The sequence below is a fragment of the Phascolarctos cinereus genome, unplaced genomic scaffold, assembly GCF_003287225.1.
Source record: "Phascolarctos cinereus isolate Bilbo 61053 unplaced genomic scaffold, phaCin_HiC Scaffold_726;HRSCAF=1367, whole genome shotgun sequence".
NCBI classification, from domain to species: domain Eukaryota; kingdom Metazoa; phylum Chordata; class Mammalia; order Diprotodontia; family Phascolarctidae; genus Phascolarctos; species Phascolarctos cinereus.
In genome coordinates this window covers 361,487,038-361,511,527 of record NW_027556098.1, presented here as the reverse complement: position 1 = coordinate 361,511,527, position 24,490 = coordinate 361,487,038, and the positions used below count along the sequence as shown (strand labels likewise).

At 41.7% G+C, this 24,490-nt stretch overlaps 1 protein-coding gene across 1 annotated transcript in view; it reads right to left on the bottom strand.

Moving 5' to 3' along the window:
- Positions 1–24,490, bottom strand: part of MACF1 (microtubule actin crosslinking factor 1) — a 370,629-nt gene that overhangs the window by 88,615 nt on the left and 257,524 nt on the right. The window contains 3 exon segments of the mRNA XM_078145466.1: positions 17,275–18,746; positions 20,777–21,160; positions 21,163–21,271. Coding sequence (XP_078001592.1) covers positions 17,275–18,746; positions 20,777–21,160; positions 21,163–21,271 — 1,965 coding nt within the window.

The window sequence follows — 24,490 nt, the reverse complement described above, 5'->3', positions numbered from 1 at the left end:
AATGTCGAAAAACCCGAAATATTGGGACCTTGGTGTCCAGTCTGTCGTCCCCCCGCCTCCCCCCTTAGGTTGAAGGGATAGGGAAGAGAATGAGAAAGGCTCTATAGGACATAATCCAGACACGGTTTCCACAGAGGTGTGTCTGCGACATATTTTCCAGGAGGAGCTGAAAACCCAGGATACTTCTGAGCCCAACAGGGCTAGGAAAGCCCCAAAGTCCTGTGGCACCTACTGAAATAGATGGCTTTTATAGGGTTCTTTGAAGTTTGTGTATATTTTCACTTCAGACCTCCAACAACAACAATCTTCTAAGTTTGTTCAGTTTACAGATGAGGAAACTGAGGTCCAGAGATGCTAAGTGACTTGCCCATAGTCAAACAGCTAATAAACTCAGAGGCTGAAAGTCAGGGCTAGTGTGTTAAGTCAAGTTTCAACTCATATTTATACCTGTTGGTGTTTACAAAATGCTTTCCTTACAGTGAAACTGTGAGGCAGGTGGTGTTTGAGAAAAACATGTATGAAAGCTTCATTTTTATAAAAGAGCAAACCCCCATTCTCTGGCCTTAGCCAGAATTCCTTCATTTTTTCCCAACTAGAACACCATAGCACAGTGAATAATCCTATAAAATAATCTTGAAAATGTTGCAGATGGAGGAACTGAGGTTCAGAGAACTAAAGGTACTGCCCATGGTCTACTAGCTAGTGTTGGAGCTAGACGTGAACTCCAGGCCTTTTGGCTCCAATTCCTGTGATCTTTCCTCCACCACACCCCAGCTGCCTCTCAAGTCTCAACATTTCCTATACTGGAGAGATCCCATGGGTGATCATCAGATCCACAGCACTTTGGGCTTTGTTTTCACAAAAAGACCTCTTTTTTTTTAAAAAAAAAGTTGTAACCATTAAGTAAAACTTACATAAAAATGAGGGTAGGCATAGAAGTGCCATTTTCTTTCAGAAAGGCAGCAATTCTGGGCATATAAAGTGAAGGTACTTTGTCAACTCTGAGGGAGGAGGGAATTGTTAACATTCCTGAAACTCTGGTGGACCGTGTGATGATATAAACCTTTGGAAATGTTATTTCTATCCTTTCACAAACAGCAAAGAAGGCCAGGAGGTGGTGTGGGAGTCTGGCAGCCAAACAGGAGAGTCAGGCTCAGCGAGTCAGACTGACAGCAGCCTAAAACGAGGTGATAGGAGCCAGGGAACAGAGTTAATTAATCACCTGAAAGGCCTTCACACAGGCAGAGTGTGCTCCACACACGGAGGAGGCAGAATATCTCTGTTCACCAGAACTAAAGGATTCAAGAAGGCGGCTCCCAACATCCTCCTTCTAAGGTACAAGACCTCAACTCAGAGGACAAAGATTTTTATAGTTACAGGAGTACGGGTCTTTGTTTACATTTAATAATTTGGTACAGCTGAAATAATATAACACCAGTGAGCCTCCTGCTTTCACTAGGGAAACCTTGTGGCCCTTCCCTCAGTGAGATTAAATCACACTTAATAGTTCAGATTATTTTAACAGGGCTCTTCAACATACTAGGATTCCTTGGATAAGAAGAAACGGAAGAATTAAGGCTAGGGCCTGGGGATAGTGTTTAATCTATTATAAAGAATTGTCTCCATATGGAGCTTGCCAGCTTCATGGCCAGAAATTCCTTCCCTGTTTCTTTACTAAGTCAAATGCCAGTTAATTCAACTCCCTAGTTACCTTATATATACTCCTTTCCATTCCCATAATCCTAAATAAATGGGATGCCATTTAGGAAAGAGATAAGATAATCTCTCGGCAGGGTTCTTGTTCAGAGAGACCCCAAAGAATTCATATAGAGAATATGGAAGAGCTGCCCAGTTGTAAAAACAAAACAAAACTACCTCAAATCCTATACCCTAAACCAAAGTGGGTCTTGCTAGCAGTATGCTTCTTTTAATGTGGGGTGTGAATTTAGGGAGAATGAAGGAGGGACAAGGATGGGACCCCACCACCTTATTTTCTATCCTTTCATAGGTCTCTCAGTGCTGGTATGTAGAATTCTGCCAGCAACAATCAATGTTACTGAAATAAATGCCCCCAACAGCTTCCAGGCTCTTGTTACTCTGATAAATGCCAATAACAACAACAACAACAACAAACCTGTCTGGTTCACCTCACATCTAAAGACGTAAATTTCTTCTAAGCGAAAAGCCAAGGAGCTCTAGAGAGCCTCTTTTGCTGCCTTCCTAGCCCCACAAACCAAAATATGAATACAGAGGCCAAACATCAAATCCATTTTCACTGAGCTGATTACAGAGTTTAAAGAATACTCCATTCATTTCAAAATTCCTAGGGTGGAATTTGGTGTCATATTCCCCTTCAGTAACCTTAGGCGCAAAGAAACCTCGCCAGCCCTTCCTGCTGACTCCCTAATCAAAGCCAGCTAGCCAGGCAGCCTGGTAGAATCTCCTCCTTTCACCCCACAGAACACACCATTCCCCATTTCAGGCCAGGCCACTATGCCATCACCTGGTGTAGAGATTTACCACAAGTAGCCTGATGACCTATCAGCGTCTATTTAGACTCCCCTATTTCCTTCTCACCCAGAGGCGAGGCATCCCTCTCTCCAAGGGGGATAGAGCAGTGGGCGTGAAAGGCTCCTTGGGTCTTGTACCTATTTAATCTACAAAGCACCTTCATCTGACAACCTTAATGCTTTACAAGCATTGCTTAGTGGCGAGCACTGGCTCCCTTGTCTTGGCCTGGGCTTGTACAGTATCACTCACTGTGGTACTTACCCCTACTCTGGATCATTAGTGCAATGAAGAGCATTAATGGGGTGCCAATTTAAAGCAATACAACATGAAATGGTGCCCTGGATGTTGATACTGCTACCCAGTCTCAACACCCTAGGAGAGCCTTCCTTCTAAACACTCTCCAGTGACTCTTGTCAGCCCTGAAGTAAGCAATTATCAGATATTCTTGTGCACAGACACCCTCTTTCTTCCTGAGCCTTTACTGTCAAGATGATAAAGAACACTGCTGTCTTGCCACACAATATCAATCAAATGCTCCAACTTGTTAGAAAATGTACATGCTATGATCTCTCTTGCTTTCCCTAGTTTCTGATTCCACAGAAAAACTGGGCCCTGAAGAATTCAGATAAATCAGTCAACAAACATTTATTAAGGGCTTACTATACGCCAGGCTTTATGCTATGTGCTAGGGATACAAAGATAATCTTTTTCCTCATAGAATTTAGATTCTATTTGGGGAGTCAACATGTACATATATAAGGACATACATATGTACAAAATGAATACAAACAGCTGGGGGCATCTGAAAATTCAGGCTTCTCGCAGAAGGTGTTGCTTAAGTTGAGTTTTGAAAGAAACTGGCAATTTTAAGAGGTGGAAGTGAAGAAGGAATGAATTCCAGGCCCAGGGTCCGGCCAGTATAAAAGCATGTAGCAGATCTGTGTGAGGAAAGGCAAGTAGGCTGGCTGGCTGGATCACAGAGTGCAGGAAGAGGAATAAGCTGTAAGGTAACTGAAAAGATAGGAAGGAGCAGGCTATGAAATGCTTTAAATGGCAAACAGGAGAGTTTCTGTTTGATCCTGGAGGCAACAGAAAGCTGTAAGAGTTTATAGGGGAGGGAAAGAGAGGAGGTGAACAATCAGATTTATGCTTTAGGAAAATCATTTTGGCAGCTGTATGAAGGATAGAATAGACTGGAGAGAGCTTGAGCTGCACAGACCAAACAGGAGGCTACTGAAATAGCCCAAGTGATGAGGGCCTGAATCAGGGCAATGCCTGGGTGGTAGATGAGTTTGCTTGAGGAACAATTGTTTCCTCTCTGGACAGGCAGTATAATAGTGTAGACAAACTGCTGGGCTAGGAAGCAGAAAATAAAGATTCTAGTTCTGCTTCTTCAGAGACTCACTGGCTAACACTGAGAAAGACTTGGGTTTTGGGTTCTTCATCTCTAAAATGAGGGGAATGAACAGCAAACAAAACAAAAAGGGAACTGAACACTGTGTAATAATAATAATGAATAAGCGTGGCCCCAGATATGAGAAAGTATATCTCCCTACCACCTGCTTATTTGCAGAAATGTGCTTCTCTGGATGTGGAACAAGACAAGGGATGGTTTGCTAGAGAGAGGAGGAGGATGGATATATTTAGAAATAAGGGGAGGTTAAAAAAAAAGATACAAATAATTTTTAAAGGAAATTTAAAAAATAAAATGAGAGGATTGCAATAGCTGGTCTCTAAGAGTCTTTGACTTCTAAATCAGTGAGCTTTTCAACAGTTCCCAAAATGAACACATCTAACTTTCAGGGATTAGAGGCCTACACACTATCAATTTAAGATGTTTGAAGATTCAAGCTGTAAAACACAAATGTCTGTTTACTTGGATGATATTTTCCTGTGCAGTAATGTGCTATGGAAGAACCAATCCAACAAATATCTATTAGATATCATTTTAGTTCTGAACATCAAATTCTTCCCATTTTAAAATGCTTCGGGAAGGGAGATGAATTATTTTATCTACATATTCAGCAGTGGTCTCCTCGTGGAGCCTCAGTCCGGCATAATCAGTTTCCAACTGCACATTTCAAACTAGATATCCCAGAGATATCTCAAATTTAACATGTCTCAAGCCAAACTCATTACCTTTTCCCCAAAATCTACCCTTCCAAACTTACTTATTTCTGTCAAAGGCATCACCATCCTTCCAATCTTGAATATTCATAACCTTGGCATTATCCTGCATTCCTTACTCTCCCTCACCTTGAATATCCAGTCAATAGCCAAATTTTGCCATTTCTACCTCTATAACGTTTCTCATCCAGGACCTCTCTGTAACTTGTCGTTCAGCAATGCCTGACTCTTTGTAACCCCGTTTGGGGTTTTCTTGGCAAATAGCTACCATTTCCAGTTCTTTTTTTTTTTTTAACAGTTCTGATGAGGAACTGAGGCAAACAGGAGAAGTGACTTGCCCAGGGTCACACAGCTAGTAAGTGTTTGAGGCTGGATTTGAACTCATAAAGATGAGTCTTCCTGATTCCAAGCACAGTGCTCTATCCACTGCACCACCTAGCTCCTCCCTTAGTTCAGGTCCTCATCACCTCTTAACCTAGACTATTATAATGGCCTCCTTTATAATTTGCCTTGTCTTCCCATTTCCAAACTATCCTCCACACCCCTTGTCAAAGTGACTTTTAATCCTTAGATTTAACCATGTTACCCCCCCTATTTAAAAAACTCCAGCAGCTCCCAGTTGCTTCTAGGGTCAGATATAAATTCCTTTGTCTTTTAAAGACCTCAAAACCTAGCCTCAGCCTATCTTTCCAGACTCAGTATATATCACAGTCCTTCATCTACTCTACCTTTACACCTAGCACTTCACCTACCACTTCTATTCCTCAGTGCCGGCTGTCCCTCATGACTAAAATAAACCTCCTTACCTCCACCTCTTCCTTCAAGACACCAAGTTTTTGCATGAAGCTTTTCTTGACCTCTTCCCCCCTCCATTGCTAGTGCCCTCCTTCCCCAACTACCTTGTTTAAACTCTAATAGCTAGGCAAAAAGCCAAACAAACGAAACAAAACCTGGAAAAGAAAGTTTGAGGTTAGAATCTAATGAACCTGCCCCAACTAGAGCTCTTGCTACAAAACTAGACAGAGGCACTAGATGCTTTCACTTCAGCCAATGAAAACAGTCAGATCAAATATAAAATTTTAGACTTGAGTTTGAAAAAGCATTATCACAAGAGATGGGAGAGGCATGGCTAGATCCTCATTTATTAGAATAATATTTGGGAGCTTTTAGTACACTGAAAGCTCAGTATGAGTGAACAGCTTTTTGGTAGCCAAGAAAGCTAATGGGATCTTTGGTTGCATCAAGAAGCACAGCAATAAGGCCTATGGAAGTGAAAGTTTTACTGTCCCTGTGTTCCATTCCAGGCAGTACCTTTTAGAAAGTGCATTGATCAGCTGGGTGAGTGTGATCAAGGGAAGGTGGCCAGTATGGTAAAGGGCCTTCTGATCACACCATATGAAGACTGGTTAAAGATATTTTGCATAGAGAAACTTGAGGGGACATGACAATTAGCTACAAGTATTAGAATGGCTACTGTAGGGAAGAGGGTTCCAGAAGGCAGAACTAGATATAAAGGGGTAGATGTTTTAGGGAAACACATTTAGGCCTGGAAAATCCTTCAGACTATCTGACCTATCCAAAAGTAGAGTGTGCTGCCTCAGAATGCAGTGGGTTCCTCTTCTAAAAGAAGATGACATTTTTAAAAAAAGCATTATTATTTTTAGTGTGTATTACTACCCAAAGGCTAAGTTTACGCTGATTATCATTCTGAGCTTTGTATTGTCCTTAGAAGGGTTAGAAATGACATGTAGTTAAAATATTGCCTGAACTTGTTTTTAGAAGACCACTGGCTAATCTTTTCTGAAGCCCATAATGTCTGTTTGTTCATCAGTTTGGATCTCAGCAATTTCCTGTTATCTTGGCCTATACAGAATCTCTACTTTTCCGAAGAAGTAAAGGGCCAGCCAGGTTTAGAACCACCATTTATTTCTAGGCATAAAGCCTCTTCCATGACAGCCTTCTCTAGTGGAATAGAGTTGTGGTGACAAATTCAAATAGAAATGCATCCCTGAAGGCCACATATTAACATTATTTATGTTATGTCGTTGTCCAGTCTTGTCTGACTCTTTTCGACCTCATGGACCACACCAATACTGTCCATAGAGTTTTTCTGGCAAAGATACTGGAGTGGTTTACCATTTCCTTCTCCAGTGGATTAAGGCAAACAGAGGTAAATGATTTGCCTAAGGTCACACAGTGTCTGAGGCTGGCCTTGAACTCAGGTCTTCCCGACTCCAGGCCTAGCACTCTATCCACTGAGTCCCCTGACTCATTTATCTATGTTATATTATATTTGTATTTACTTTGTTTGGAAATTTACATTTCCAAATTGCATTTTTATTTGGTTCGTTTTGTGACTTCTTCCAGGCCTCTGAGTTTAACAACTCTGCAATATAGAATTCTACCACAACACTAGAGTCACAGAATCATAGAATCTCAGAGTTTGAAGGGTTCCGGGCTTGCTGTGGGGAAATCTAATCTAACTTATATCTAAACAGGGATACTCTCTACATTATCCCTGAAAAGTGGTTATCTAGCCTCAGTTTTAAGATGTCCAATGATTGGAGATCCATTACCTTCCAAGGAAAATTACCGCACAAAACCAAACCTATTTATTCTTGATGCTAGGGAGTAAACAAGGTAAAAACTGAGTCTCCTCAGATAGCATGGGCAGTATGAGTTTGCCCTCTGGAGAATCTCTTGTACTTTTCCTTTTGTTTCAGAGAATTTCAGCCCACATCTGTGGGCCTCAGTTTCATCTGTAAAATTCAATTTTTGATCTCCAAAGGCCCCTTTCAACTGTTTCTATGAGCCTAGAGTTTTAAGGGAGATTAATCTGATGGAAATATGGGATGAATTTGGGGTTGGGAAGGCTAGATTAAGAAGTGATTATAATAATCCCAAAGTGACATAACAAGGGCCTGAACTAGTTCTACAAAAGCCTGTGAACCCAATTCCATGGTTTCTGTGTTGATATCTTTGTAAATCAAAACTTTCATAAATTACTAATAATCCTTACCCAAAGGAAGAGACAGCTTGGACATCAGATGAAAAATCCTAAGCTCTAGGTAAAAATCAGAGATCTATGGAAATCCACCTGCAAGACCAATGTTTGGACACTGACGTATAATTTATTATCCTTTTCTTCATGGGAATTCTGTGAACCTACACTGACCATCCAATCAGACTCTAGCTTTTTGCACTCTTAACAAAGAGTTCTTTGTTCCACACAGTGGAGCTGGCATGCTAGGCTCAATTGAGACAGTCTGTCTGACAAAATCACATTGGGATCTCAGTCCTCAGGTTGTACACTATAAACAGCTCGTTACTCCCAGCTGGTGATAGGGCTGATGCCATTCCACAACACACCCTACAGGAAGCAGCCGAGGAAAGACAGTTGATTGATACCCACAGCAGGAGTTGGGTATGTGCAGCAGGGCAGGGTGGGGTGGGGACTGGCCAGGCCGTGAAGGGAATTCCTTCTTTTATCTACTGAAATCGAGTTATTTAATTCTATTGACTTGTCCTAGGAACACCATAACTTAACCAAAACCTCTGAAGTGATTTGGAAAAGTCCTGGAGGTTTTTCAGAGTAAAAAATTTCATTAATAGTTCTTATTGTTTTGGGGATCTGGAGGGACTGTTATTTAATTGTCTACCTCTGTAACTATGGCAATCTTATTCATAGAGCTAGAAAGGACCTTAAATGTCTTCTAATCCAATTCCCTCATGTTAGGAGTGGGGAAATAAATCCAGAAAGGTTGAGTGAGTTGTTGAAGGTCACATGGGTAGCTAACAGATCCAGACTTTGAATCCAGGTCTTTCCTGACTTCATATCCACTCTTTGCACTGGACCAAAATTTACTCTCCAGAATTAAAGACAAATGGATTAGGTTGGTGGTTTTAAGGTAGCCCTCCAGCTAAGAACTTCCAAATTTATGATAAATGACCTGGAAGGCATTGTGAACCAGTAATATCTGGAATCAGGCTGTTTTCCCCTGATGACTTCTACACAATTGGGCACAAATAGCACCTGATTACAGGGTCACCATTGAGTACTGCCACTAAATAGGAAGGCAAGTGATTCTCCACAAGGCTGATCAAGAATCTTTTTCAAACGACAGACAGAATTTCCCACATTTCATTGCATTCCCAAATAACTCAAAACAAACTTTCTAAAAGTATAAAGCTATTGATCTTGGCATTCTTTTTGCCCTGACCCTGGCTTTTCCATTTTATCCCTATCATTAAAAAACCCCAACAACCCACCCACATGAGTAATCATAACCAAGATACCCCAAAAAAACTATTATCAGGTGAACTACAATGAAAGAAACTGACAAGTCTTCCATTGAGCTTAGAATGTCATTAAAGACAGGCTTTAGGCAAAAGAGAAAAAAATTCCCCCAAAAGAGAGCTTTTACTAGGAGCCTCCTGAGCCCCACATAGGAATCTACTTGTTATTCAGTTGCACTGATCCTCACTCAAAAGTTACATTTTAGATAATCCAACTAAAGAAAACCACCAACTTGAATCTAGAATTGGAAGCAATGAGGGATTTTTAAAACACCCTAGGATTTTGTGTTCTGGACCAGCTACACTTTCTTACAATTTGAGTTAATATGTTTTTTTGGGGAAAAAAAACTGAACACTGGTGAGGAGAAATATCAGTACAGGTGGGGTAGGAACTGGGAGAAGAGGACAACTTTCTTCCTATATCTGGGCTTTTCCAATCAGGACAGCTGAAATCTGGAAAAGCTTAGGCCAAGTGGCCTGACAGAAGATTTGGTGCAAGGACCTGATATGACTCGATTTAAGACTCATTTGTTCCTGGCAAATCACCCAACTGTGAAAACAGAGTGACCTCTACAGTAACTAATCACAATTCTCAGTGGCTTATGAGCCTTCTCCAGCTCAATGTTTATAGCTCATGTGCCAGCAGTTTGGCTTAAAAGTTACCAGGACACTGCTCTGAACTGCTTCATAATGATTCAGTAGGTAGTATACTGGACTTGGAGTCAGGAAGACTTGGGTTCAAATCCTACCTCAAACACTAGCTCTGTGATCCTGGGCACGTCATTTAGTCTCCCTGGGCATTGGGGCTAGGCAATATAATCCAATAGGCCTTATCTGCCTCATCTGTAAAATAAGGGGGGGGGGGAACGGGACACGCGCGAGGAGGTGTCAGAATATACTTCTCAGGTCCCTTCTAGCTCTAAATCTATGATCCTATACATCCTCAGCTCTAGGCTGAGGCTAAAAATGAGTCATTTCCATATGCAGAGAGAACTTGTCTCTAACTTCCTAGAAGCTAAATCCATCTGTGTTTACCTTGAACTCCTGAAATGTGGCCCACCAAACACCCGAGGAGACATCTCACCAGGACAAGACTAGTGTTCCCCCTGCTGTTTCTGGGACTTTGTACAGGCTGTGCCCCTTGCTTGGAACTCCCCCAGACCTCAGTTCCACTTCTGTACAATCTGAGCTTCCTTCGAAGGGCTGCTCAGGTGACACCTATGACTCTAGTCTAGGCCCTTCATTCCCCGATGGAATTAGTGCTCTTGACATCATGAAGTTCCTTTGTATTCCTTTGTATTTATTTGTCTGCAACACCTCTTAGAGCGTAGGAATTACTTCCTTCGTGCTGGAGCCTAGCCTGGTGCTTTGCACACAACACATGCTTAATAGATGGTTGCTGAATTGATTTAAATGCTAACTAGTAGCTAGAAAAAATTCTTTTTCTCAGTCTGCTGATGTTTCTTCTTTCCCTGAAGGCTCAACAAGCTCCTTTAAGGAGTCTTCCTCAGGGGGCAGCTACCCTGGATTCAGGAGGACCTGAGTTCAAATCCGGCCTCAGACACATGATACTTACTAGCGGTGTGACCCTGGGCAAGTCACTTAACCCCATTGCCTAGTGCCCTCCCCCCCAAAAAAGAAGTCTTCCTTGACCTTCCATCAACTTTTCTCCCAATCCCCTACCCAGATGAAAGAGACTCTCCCTCCTCAAATTTCTTAAGGCATTCTGGCTAGAACTTCCCACTTTAGAACACTGTCCCTTGTATCCTAGTTATTAATATACATGTGGATTCCCTCATGAGATTATATGAACTTCTGAGGAGCAGGGTCTGATTGTTCCTATCTGTGCATCCTGAGTTCTTAGCACAGTGTTTTACATGTTGTGTGAGTACTTAATAAATGTTGGCTGAATCTGAATTTTTTCTTTCATGTGCAAAAACTACAGATCAGTAAATTTTAGTTGGAACTGATGAACCTCTCTAAACTCAACCTGCTCTTAATCTTTGCTTCTTTAATCCAGCATCTGTCAAGATGTACCCCCCCCATCCAGTTTTCCCAACAGTGCTATATGAAATTCATCAGAGCTTTCTTGGCAACCTATGCTTTCATCCTGTTTGCTTCCCTTGGGTGGGGATTGGATAGAAGCGATACCTTTAAAATGATGTAACAGCTGGAAAGGCAAGCATGTTGCTTGTCTTGCTGAAGTTTAAAATTCCAGCTGATGCTACTTTAATCAGTCTGGAAAGTGTTCAATGAAGAAAAATATCATCACACCCCCTTAGGCCTTCTCCCCACCCAGTTGCTCAGGCCTTGAAGATAGGGAGGAAGGCTGTAGAGGGGCAATGAAATTCTTCCGAGGTCACATAAGGGTTAAAAATATCACCAGCTGGACTGTGAGATCAGTCTGTAGTGGAGAACAACTGACAGACTGTCCCCTCCCCATTAAAGGCACAGAACAACACTCCCTAAAGTATTTCCACAGAGGAAGTTTTGCATCTGCTTCACTAACCAAACACCAAGTAAGCTATCAGTGCTGGGGAGAGGTTTTTTGGACTTTGAGCTATTTTGTCCTAGGTATACCAGAAAACCAACCTGGGTAGGCAAGTTCACAGGATTACAGAATTTAAAGAAGGAAGGGGGCATTATGGGGTCATGACCCATAGTTTAAGAAGCACTAAAGGGGTAGAGAGTGGAGTAAGTTTAAGAAGTGCTGTTCTAGATCATCTAGTTCTTCATTTTTCAAGAGAAAAGTGAAACCCAAGGAGAGGAAAGAATTTGCCCAAGGTCACAGGGCCATGTGGTAGAGCAGGGATTCAAACCCTAATTCAAGAGGAACCTATAATTTCTTTAAGGGGATTCATGGAAAACAAAAAAGTGAGGGTTCCTAAGAGCCTAGACTAACCTTGGATTCACTTAAGAGGGGGGTTGTTGCTGATCAACATAATCAGATTATCAGTACTGATTTCTATGTAAATATTTAATCTAATCTTCAGGTTTCCTCAAGGTACGTGTCAAGTTTCTTCCTGGAGTATTACTTTGATGATAGTTCTACTGTAGTCATATTACTCTCTCTACTCAAATGCTAGAAGGCAAAATGGGCCAGGTATCCTTCTGGTTACCTTGGAAAAGAAGGTCCCCTCTCCTTGAAACCTCAGCCCATGAACTTGGCAGTCAAAGGCTTTTGACCTAAGCAGAATTAAAAATTCTCTCTCCCTTGGCTGCCAGAGCAGGAAATGCCTAGGCCTTTAACTGTCTGATGATCTTTACCAACTTCCCATATCGACCCTTCCCTAAGGGAAAGGAAAGAATGCTCTTCTAATTTATTGCTCCCCAGTGGAACCTCTGGTGGACAAGCTGGCAAAAATGTTAATGAGTTGATAAATTCCTTGTAATTATTTGAAATGCTAGATTAAAGTTTTACTTTGCAGATTGGGAGCATCACTTTGTCAGCATCACTTCAGCCTCTTTTCCTTAAAGCTTAGGGGCTTGTAGGCAATACAGTGATCTCTTCGATATATTCTGAAATCTAAAACTCTTTGATTCTGTGATAAGTTCTACTTGCTTTCCAGGTAGCATAAAAGGAGATGGAAGTATTTATAATCTCATTTTTGTTAAGTTCTGGCTTCAAAGAGCACTTGGGAAGGGGGTTCAGGAACAGGGAATAGTGGGAAAGTAATATGCCTGGAAATCAGGAAATCTGCCCTCATTTACCAGTTGTGTGATCTTGAACAAGTTCTTTCTCTTCTCTGGGCCTCAATTTCCCTAGATGTAAAATGAAAAGGTTGTACTCAAAGAACTCTTCTAGTGTTCTTTGGCTTTATGGCTTAACTACAGGAAAGGAAAATGAAGTGATTGGGATTTTAGGGATTGGGATTTTAATGTACGACAGCCTGAGGGTGGGACAGGGGGTATGGAAAAGAGCCCCAAAGATCTAAGTTTACCTGCTGGCTCTCACTACTGGCTTTATACATTTGGACAAGTCCCTTACCTTTACTGGGTGTCTCAGTCTCCACATCTATAAAGGAATGGCACTAGATGAGAGTAGATGATTTCGAGGGAGGGGCTCACCCAGCACAAAATCCTTTGAACCAGACAAGACTGCCAGAGGTCAGCCTGAGCCCCTTTCTTCATTTACTTTCCTTGAGACAGAAATGCCTTCCAGGGCATCTGAATGAGAACATCAGGAATCCTGGAGTCTGACCTCATTCACAAAGTGTTTCTACTCTGGCTAGTACGTTGGGGCTCATAAGTATGGCTGACTTAAAAGCTTCTAAAATGGTTACTGACTTGGAGGCCCTGATTGACCATGGGGTTGGGGTTTGGGGTCTGATATGAAGGATGATTTAAGCCCTAGACTGAGCACAGTCAGCCTGGGGAAATTCCACAGTGAAGAAAGCTCTTTTATTATTACAATTTGGCTCAATTTCTTCAACAAATCTGGAGTCTTTTCTCCACCCTTCTCAGGAAAAGTCACCCTAGACATAATCCTTTGACAGAAGCTGCAAGAAAATAAAATCTCCTCTGTTTGTTATTCTTTTCCCTCTGTATACCTAAAGTTCCTTTCCTTCACCAAGTCCAGAGACTGGGCTTTCCATTTTGTCTGGAAAAAAAATTTCATGAATTATTATTATCAATAGCTAGCATTTATATAGTGTCTCTATGTGCCAAGCAGAATGGGGATTAGAACTCAGCTCTTCTGATTCCAAATCTAGTACTATTTCTCTTATACAACACTGCTTTCTTCACTCTGAATAGGCCATGGCTCCCAGATCTTCTTATTACAGCCTATATCTGTTAAGCCAACCTGCTACTAATAGAATAAAAGAACCATTTCAGAAAACTCAATGAGGCTATTGAATGTTTCTCTATCTTCTATCTACTGCTAATATAATCTTCCTAATTGAGTGATCATGTTGCTTCCTTGCTCAAATAAATTTAGTGGCTCCCCTCTGTGTAGACAACAAAAAAGAAGTTCCTTAGTCCAGCATACAAAACCCTCTGCATTTTGGTTCTACCCTGCCTTCCCAGAATTAATCGATATGACACCCCTTCATGTACTATGGCCAGATCACACCGTTGGCTGTACTCTCATTTCGTCATGACTCTCCTCTCATCTTGCCCTTTCTTGCTTTAGTTTACTCATGTACACCATCCTTCATATGTTTAGAACAGAGTCTTGCCTCATCTTTGCCTGCTGAAATTTTTATCTTCCTCTAAGACCTAGCTCAAGTGTCAACTTTCAAGTAACTTCACCCGACTTCCCTTATCAAGTCTATATGGCAAGTTGTCTCATCTTTCTGGGCCTCAGTTTTATCATCTGTAACATAAGGGAGCAGGACCATATGACCTCTGAGGTCCCTTCAAACTCTAAAAATTCTATCCTACATTTCACACCAAGCATATCTTCATTTGATGCCTAGATTCCAGTCATTATGTAGAAACAACATGGGAAAATGCCTTTTCCAGAGATAATGACTTTTCAATTTCTCTCCTGTCTCTGAAAAGGAACTTTCTTCCCATAAAACTGTTGGGCTTTTGAGGGCTATTTCATGAATTCAGGGATTTCCTAGCACTGCTCTGTGGTCCCAAGTCAGTTCAGCAAGTGTGCGTGGAGGGGGACCAATGGGAAGCGAAAAGAATATCCCTTATCAAACCAGACGCCATCTATTCCGAACTGGTTCCATATGGGGCCAATCTGGTAACCTCAGATTCAGGGATTTCTGACCCAACAATGGAATCTTCTCCCATCTAAGACTGCTTTAGCTCTGAGATCCTGACACTTATTTAAAAAAAAAAAGGTGGTGAAACCTCAAAGCTAACACTGTGCTTGATGTTTGCAGTCCAACTCTATTCCATTCCATTTAAAAAAAATTAGTTAGAAATTGAAAGCAGGAATCATACTTTAGGACATTGACTTGGAGGAAGAATAGTCAGTTGCTGACTAAAATTCATTAACTAAAGAATTAGTGTCATGAAAATGAATCAAGACATTGTGACTCAATTATTAGCATAGGCCCAAGGAGAACTTCCTTTCATTCATTCTCCAGGATCTAGGAGGACTGACATACACAGGTTTTTTTCCCCCCTTTTCATTGTTCTAACTTCCCATGAGCTCAATATGAACTAGGCAGTGTGACTGGGAGGAGATCTGAAAACCTTTAAAGGTCTTAAATCCATACTAGGCTTGAATTATTCCTGATTTGCTTACTTACTGAAAAGAAGTACTAGCAAATTCATCTCTATTTTATTCGTAGACATTTCTGTTCCTACTAAGGAAGAGAAACTATCCCTCTCTTGCCTTTGTATCCTGGCCCTGGCCAGCAAGACTATGTCCTCTAACAGAAAGGATACTTTAAGCCTCAAAGCCAGGACAAATCCCAACCTTAATACCTACAATAGGACTTTCCTGCACCTTCATGGACAGTGTTTTCTACCTCCTACTGGCAACTTCAATACCCCAGAACACAGTTGTGAATCCAGAAGTAAGGAGGAGCCTTGTTTGATTAACATAGCACTTTTAAATGTATAATGTTCTTCATAATAATCCTATGAAGAAGGGAGTATAAATGATATCTGCATGTCTTAGATGAAGAAACTAAGGCTTGGGGAATCCTTATTTGAACTCGGGTCTTCCTGATTCCAGTCCTGGTGTTCTATTCACTGTGCCACCTTGCTGCTCTGCCCACGATGAATAGGAGAATGATAAACATTTGTTGGATTTCATTGCATTGAGTTGCCTAGAAGTGTGCCTCCCTTAGACAAAATACAAAGGTTCAATAAAATGCAGTTTCTGACCTCGAGGAGTTCACAATTTAGTATGGGGACAGAAGAACATACACACCCGTACAAAAATATTTGAGCATCTGCTGTCTGCTACCAAGCTGTGGCTTTCCCAAATCTAACTGTCCTGTCCTTCAGTTGGGCATGCCTCCATTTCCTTTGGGATTTTACTAACAGGGACAACCCAGTCAGGAAAAGGAGTTGAGAGTGTGTGATATGCAAACTGTTAACTAGAGGGGTGGAAACTACTAGCTGAGGGACAGAAGTGAGACCCTAGTTAACAAGACCTTTCATGTTACAATGCTCACAGAGAAGGAGATAGTGGAGACATACAATCAGCACAGGCATGAACAGATGGAGGCAGAGAGATTCATTCACTGCAAAGGAGACCCCACACAGACACAATGCAAATTAAGAGCCAGGCCCAAAAGGAGGGTCTTTCTGAATCAAAGCTCCTGACTTCTTGCATATTCCCTGCAGTGTTAGTTTGGAACTAGTCTAATTTCCCCTACTTTCTCACTGAGAATTACAGAATTTTAGAGCTGGACATCCCAATTACAGCAGAGGACCAAAATGCCCAAGGAAACAATAATTTCTGTTAAAAAACCAGCTGACTTGTCATTTCAAGTTATGAAATCAAAAGTCATGTCACTGGCTTTAATAAGTAATCACTGAAATAAGAAACAAGACTTCGAAATTTCTTAGAAAATCCTAAATCCAGAGTTGGTTATTGAAAAAGAGAAAACCAAAAGAAAACCACCAAATCACAGTCTCAGAACTGGAAAGAACCTCAAAGGAAATTCCGTCTAGTCCTTGACTGAGCAACCCCATCAAATCATATAGCTTTTTACAGGTCCCTAGTGAGAGGGAACCCACCAAAAGCTGAGGATCTTAGGTAGTCCTAGAAAGTTTATTCTCACCTTACTGTTCTTTGGCCCTCTGAGGTCAAGCAGAACAAATCAAATTCTTCTTCCATGTGACAGTGCTTACAATACTTGAAGATAACAATTATGCCGTTCTTGATGCTAGGCTAAAGACCTGGTGCCAGTTCCTTCAACTAACCCTCAAATGCCACGATCTTGAAAACTCTCACTATCCTGGACACCCTTCTCTGCCGGCTCTTCAGCTTGTCAGTCTCCTTCCTTAAAGGTACCTGGGCCTAAAAAGAATTCTACAAATGTAGTCTTATAGAACAGAAGACAGAGGACCTCTCACCTCCCTTGGTCTAGGCACTGTGCTGCTCTTAATACAGAATGAAACTGCGTTAGGGTTTTTGGATGCCACATCACATTATCGACTCACATTCAGCTTCCAGTCTATGAAAACTGCCAACTCTCTCATGTACCACTTAAAACTCCAGGAGGAAATTTTGTCTTTTTTATACTATAGGTTGGTAGCAAGAGGCAGGGGAAAACAGAAGACCTTCCATAAACTGTTAATTTCTCTATACAATGTTTCTAACTGGTATTAGGATCTGTTACAAGGAAGGATAGGATTATTCAAAGAACTAAAAGACAAAAAAAAAGACCAAAAGAAAAGATTAAAAATATGTCAACTTACTTTAAAGGCTGCCAGTTGTTGGTTGATGGTGTCCACTTCAGTCCCCACCACCCACTGAAGGGCCTCGGCATCCTCTGCTGCGGTGGTCATGTCACTGAGCTCTTTCAGCTTGCTGTAGAAGTCTCCCACTCGGGCCAAGGTCAGCTCTAGCTGCTCCTGGCGGGCTTTGCCCCTCTCTGTGAGTTTACCACACTGTTTTCTCAGGGCTTCCAGTTCTCTCTTAAGTCCTAACAAGTCCAGACTTCCTTCTTCTTCTAGCATTTGTCGACACTCTCCTTCAGAGGCCTCAATGTCTGATTTCAGACCCTGAATTTTGCTGAGGAATAGACGAACATCTTCAATCTGGGACTGGAGGCTGTCAGTGTCTCTGCCGATGGCACGCATACTATCAAGTTCATCATCTAGGTCAGCTAGCTGAGAGAACATCTCTCTGACTCGACAATGGAACTGGCCAATGCCCTCAAGTTTGTTTTCCATTGTCATGCAGCTGCTGTTCACTCTTTCTTTGACTTCCATAAAGTCCTGCTGAGTGACCTGAGCTTGGTGTAGAAGTTGGGAAGCATCAGACCCCTGTGGGGCATCTTCCACTAGGCCCTGGGTGAAGTTCTTTAGATAGTCCACCTGCGGCTCCAGGGCCTGCAGCGCTTCCTGTTGAGCTCGAAGCTTCTCCAGGTTCTTATTGCTGCAGGCTTGGGGGCCCAGTGCATCAAAGATCTCAAGCTGGTGTTTGGCCCCATCGAGCTTCTTTTCAATGTTCTTAAAGCTATCTTGGAACTCTTTGAGCCTCTGAGTCATTTCTTCAAGGGACCCCGTTTTGGCTTGCAGTTCTTCTGTGATGGCATCCATATTCTGATTGATCCCTGCCTTCTCATCTCGGATATCATCTTCATCTGTCTGAGAAGAACTGATTAGGATGTCAGCAGCACTGTTCAACATTTCCAGCAGGGAGCGGCGCTTTTCCACATCAGTCAGCATGGCTTTTGACCTTAAAAGATTAGACTCTAGCTGGACTGGATCCAGGGTCACCTGTAAGTCAGACATCTTGGCCTTGCAGTCCTCTATCCATGGCACAAGGTCTGCCACATGCCACTGGTATTTCTGAGCCTTCTGCATACAGTCCTTGAGCCTGGAGTGTCTGTCTGCAGCCTTATTAGTAAGCTCCTCCCAATGGCTTTTGAGATCAACCAGCTGACTTTGCAGAGTCCTTTTCTCTTCCCCCGGATGCACAGAGAGAAGCAGAGATTCCCCTTCAGCTACGATCACCTCATAAGAACCACTGTGTTGGTTTAGGTTCTTCTGGAATTCTTCTTGCTCCTGAAGCTGACAGTGCAGCCGATCTAATCTGGCAGAGACTGGGTGGGTCTTCGCTTGTTGACTTTCTTTGTCATCTAGCCAGGCCCTAAACTCATCAAACATTTGCTGGAATTGCTGGGTGCTGGCAAGAGCTGTCTGGAGTCTGTTCATGCGATCAGCTGAAATGAAATTTAAATTAATCATGACCAATGAAAGCATTTTAAATAACTTTGCTGAGTGTAAAAGTTCTGATCTAATGAACTAAAGCGGGAATCGAACTTTCCCAAGAAGGAAAGCGATAGGTTTAGAACAAAGTCCTGATTTCAGTCTACAGCCCTACTATGGCCTAAAGCTAAGAGTTCTGGAGATGCTTCTTACCTATCAGTGTGTGGATTATGTGGATGTGAGAGGAGAGTATGATAAACAGGCCTAAGAGCATGAGTCTCTCAGCTTGACTGTTAAAAAATGTATTTGTGGGATCATAAAATTTATAAGTGGAAGACATTTTTGAAATCAGTTAGCCTAGCAAAATTCTCATTTTTTTAAATGTGAAAAAAACTTAAATAAAGAAGCGGTTTTTCTAAACTCACATAGACAATATATGTACCCAAGCTGGGATTCAAACATATATCTGCTGACTTCAAATCCAATGTTCTGATGATAAGCCTAAACTCAGGAAGGACTGTTTCTCTAATAATTATGATTCCTATTTGTTTATTGCTTTAATGTTTGCAAAAGTTTTTAAGGTCTATCTACACCCCTATAAACAGCCTCCTATGTTGATGGGGCTTCGTTAAGGTGTAGCAACCATAGCAACCGCACCACACATAGGACAGCTGGGAGAGGATTGATTGTTAGTCAACACTAATCCAAGAAGGACCACTAGAAATTTAGGAGACACCAGAATCACATAATTTTATATTCATAACCTTAGGGCCCCTTCATACCACCATATTTGGAGAAGAATCCCTTCTACATTCTAGCAGGGAGGAGCCTATTACCTCCTGAGGGAACCCATTCCATTTTTGGATAACTCTCTTTGTTAGGAAGCTGTTCCTTATGTCCAGACTAGGTCTGACTCTTCGTAAATTCTATTAATTGCTCCTAGTTCTTCCTTCTGAGTCCAAGCAGAATAAATCTAATCCCTCTTCCATGTGACAGTCCTCTGAATATTTAAAGACACTCGTCATATCTCCTAACCCCTAAGTCTTCTCTTCTACAGATCAAACATCTCCAGTCAGCTCCTTCAATTGATGCTCACAGAGCACTGGAATTGGAATGAGAAAGACCTGAATTCAAATTTGGCCTCAGATACTTACTAGCTGTGTGAGCCTGGGGCAAGTCACTTAACCTCTATTATCTGCCTCAGTTCCTTCATCTGTAAAATGGGGTTAATTATGAAAACTACTTCCAAGAGTTGCTCTAAGGATAAAATGAGACAACATTTCTAAAGTGCTTTGCAAACTTTAAATCACTAATATAAATACTAGCTGCTATTACTGTTATCATTATCATTATCGTCATCAATATCATCATCATCATTATTGTTATGCATGGTTTTGAGGCCACCCACCATCTAGGTGGTCTTCCATTGGATGCTCTTCCACTTATAATAACAACAATGAAAATAATGATAATATTTGTTAGGTGCCAGGCACAATGCTAAGCACTTTATAATTATTATTTTATTTGAGCATCACAATAACCTTGGAAGGTAGGTGCTATTATTATTCCTAGTTTTCAGACAGGAAGCTGGGGCAAACAGAGGTTAAGTGATTTACACAGGGACACACAGCTAGGACATGTCTGAGGCCAGATTTGAACTCAGCTCTTCTTGACTCAAGGCCCAGTGCTCTAGCCACTGTGCCACCCAGCTGCCTCAATCAGAGGCCCTACACTGAAATCCTGGATTTGTCACTTCCTACTTCTGTGATCCTGATCATGTCACTTAATCTCTGGGCCTCAGTTTTCTCATCTGTGAATGAAGAGGATTAAGTACATGATGTCAAAAGTCTCTTCCAGTTCTAAAATCTATGATCCTATAACTCTATAGCCGGTATTCTATTCATGAATAACAATCATACGATGAAGAGGAAACTTGATTTCAGAGATTAAGAAATTACTTCCTGAAATGAACATATCCTATATTCTGGGGGCACAGAAAAAACACCTTCTCTGGCATCACAGGGTGTTTCTAACAGCATCTCACCTGCTTGGTCTTCTAAGCCCTTGAGAGGGAGGGCAACTGTCTCTAGACGCTTCCTCAGCTCATCCTTGAGGTACTGTTCCCCTATAAGTGTAGACAGCTCATCACACAGGGTCTGGGCCTCAGTGATTTCATGGTCCAGCTGCTCCAGGTCAGACCGAATCTCACTTGTCTCTTCCAGCTGCTGTTTCACAGCAACAGGTTGGGTACTGATGGCTGACTGGCCATTCAGTCGTTGTCCAACAGCCTTTACCCTTTCAGATAAGTTCTGGAGCAGCTCCTGATACTGAGTGCTTTTGATGAGAGCCTGGTCAATCTGGGTGGACCGGGAGTTGAGCCTGTCTGTCAGCTCAACCCATTTGTGATTGATGCTTTGGAGTTCTTCTCTACTTGGCTAGTGGATGGAGAGACATCTCCAGGGCCAGTCAGTATGCCCTGAGCTGCTTGGTTCAGCTGCTCATGCTGTGGCCTTCGAGCTTCAAATTCCTTTAGCATAAACTGAAACAGAAATAACGCCAGGTTGTTTAGACAGAAAAGACAGATCTAAAAACAGTGTCAAAACAAAACTGACTTTAGATCTCTCCAAACAACTGCCAATGCCTTTGGAAATAAACCAGAAAACAATATGGACTGGGCTACTGTGCCAGAGGGGTGTGGGGGGTGAGGTGGAGGTGGGGGAGGAACACTGCTATTTATAAAAACTTGTTTGGAAAGGATCTCTCCTTAATTCCACTTCACTTCTCTTTCTTATCTGTTCTGCTCTGGTGAGTATCAGTCACTAAGGGAAACATACTGAGAGCTGAAGAAGCTTGTTCTCTCAAGTCATGAGGATCTAAAGAATTTTGGTCTCTGGAAGACAAAGAAAAAGTACTGGAGGACTAAAATCAGAGGACCCAAGTTCAAATCCTGATTTTGTCACTTACTCCTTCTGTGATCTTGGTCAAGTCACTTACTCAGTGGGCCTGTTTCCTCACCTGTGAATGAAGGGAATTGAGCTTATGACCTCAAACATCTCTTGCTGCTCTAAGTCTATGATCCTATAACTCTAAAGCCAGGATTCTGGTCATGGACAAGAATCGTACATAAGGAGGGAAACTTGGTTTCAGAGATATGCAGGGGACTAAAAAAGCTTTCTCTGTGGATTATTTTCTCTTCAGGACTGACATAAGATCCTGTAAAAAAACAACTCAGGACATGGGACTGGGAGTCAGGAGGCCAACTTTACCTGAGCTACTGGCTGGGTTTATCAGTTAACTTCTCAGTATGTACTTCAATTTTTTTTTTTCTAATGGAAGGATGATGGGACATAGGGCTAAAATACTAGCAAAGTCAGGAAGTCCTGATTAAAGTCCTGCCTCTGACACTTACTAGCTGCATAACCTGACCAGCAAGAGACAATGTCCCTGAGCTGCAGTTTCCTCACCTGTAAAATAAAGATAATAATAGCTGCTATGTTATTACCTCATAAGATTGTTGTGAGGCACAATTGAAATAATGGATATAAAGTGCTTTGCAAACATTAAAAAGATATGGATGGGGACTGAATCTGTGATTTCACAGTATTAAGGCACTCCCAGGGGAGTTTAATGACATTATCATGACCGATTCAGGCCAGTACCTCCTCTGCAAGTTTTAAACATTAAAACATTTGTAACATTAAGGTACCACACAAATGGCAGATATTGTTAGAAGTTCTCCTTTCTGAGCTCTTACAGAACTTACAATCAGAGCCAATTTAGCAATTAAATGTACATGGGCCATCTCCAACTTACTGGTGAGTTATATTCTAAAAGTCATTTTCCCATGGAAACCATGCTTTACATCATGGTTTATTTTCCCCACTGAAATATCATAATACCAATAGTAATGTTTCAATTATAGCTATCCACCATTCATAAAACTTCTTCTATGGAGAAATGCATTTCAATATACCAGAAACATAGCACCTCCTTCTTGGTGGCACAATTTATTTTTAAAAAATATTTATTGTGAAATTAACAAATACAAAATAAAATTGGTATTTTCATATAAGTACTAGAAGAGAAAAAGAGGACTATATACATGAAACTGCAGATCTCTATTTTGTACAGCTTGCTTTTCTCTTTAAGTATATAAAAAGTTCAATCTAAAGCTCCCCTGCTTGTTTGTGCTTCTTTCTGGTCTTCCTTCTTTTCTTTTCTATGCTTTTAAAAAAAGATACTTTAATGACCCTCTTTCATTTCTTTTCTTTTCACCTTCCCTACTATCCTTCCCTATCCCCTTTTCTACATTCCACAGGGGGTAGAAGAGGAACCCGAGAAAAATTAAAATAAAATAAAGTCCCCATGAGAAAAGAAATTTTCATATTGACTATGTAAAAAAATATAGGTCTTAGTCTGCATCTTAGGTCCATTACTTCTCTGTCAAAAGGTAGGCAGCATGCTTCATACCTCCCTAATGGAGTCACTGTTGTACTCAGCACAGCAGCTGAATTCCAAACCTTTCTATCCCATCTCAAGCTTCCCATGGCAACTCTTCCCCCAACCTTCTCACTGGGAGCTTTGCCTCATATCATACTTGACCAAAAAAAAAAAACCCACGGAAAAAAACCAAAGCATACTTGACTGAAAAAGATACTCACATAGAGCTTATCTCCTCCCACACTGTCTTCTCCTTCACCCCCCTCACATAAAGAGGTGGTCCTTCTCTTTACCAAAAACTCCTCCTCATGTACCCTTCCATCCCGTTCTATCCCACTTTCTTCAGGAGACTGATAGCATCCCGACTCTCACTAATCTTCAAAATCTCCTTATCTGTTAGCTGCTTTCCTGACCCTAACCCTAATTCTGACTCTGTCTTCCCCATTCTTTTAAACAAACAAATAAAATCCATCACCCTATTCTCCCAGTCACTCAGGCCTGATATCAGCCTTGACTCCTTACCTGCACTCACCCATGTCTAATCTTTTTCTTGTTGTTTCTTCCTTCACAACATCTCTTATGCACATCTCCTCTCTTCACTCACTCAGTCACCACCATAGTACAAGCTCTCATCAACTCACACCTCAACTAACGTGACAGGCTCCTGGTTGCTGTCTTGGCCTGAAGTCTCTCCCCATTCTAGTCTATGCTGCCAACGTGATTTTCTTAGGTCACCCTCCTATGTTTAATGAACTCCAAGAGTTCCTTATTATCCCCAGGATCAAATATGAAATCCCCTGATTTTCTAAAGCCCTTCACAACCCACCCCCTCTTCCTACCTTTTAAGTCTCCTCTAGGCACTCAAAGATCCAGTGACATAGGCACTCCATGCCTGTAATGCTGGCCCATTTTGCGTCTGCCTCCTGGCTTTCTTCAAGACTCGGCTCCAAACCTATCTTTATTCCCTCCACCTAGCATACTGCTAGACAGACAGCAGACATTTAATATATATTCATATGGAAAGGCTCCAATTGCTCCCCTAGCTTTTGGAAAAGTATCTTCAGTATCTGAATGATGGTATCACAGATTTTTTGCTTTTTTTTTGTTTTGTTTTGTGAGGCAGAGTTAAGTGACTTGCCTAGGGTCACACAGCTAGTAAGTGCCAAGTGCTCTGAGGCCTGATCTGAACTCAGGTCCTCCTGACTCCAAGGCTGGAGCTCTATCTACTGTGCCACCTAGCTGCCCCTGGTATCACAGATTTAGAGCGGGAAGGAACCTCAGAAATCAGATGGTATCCCTCTCTCACTTTACATATGAG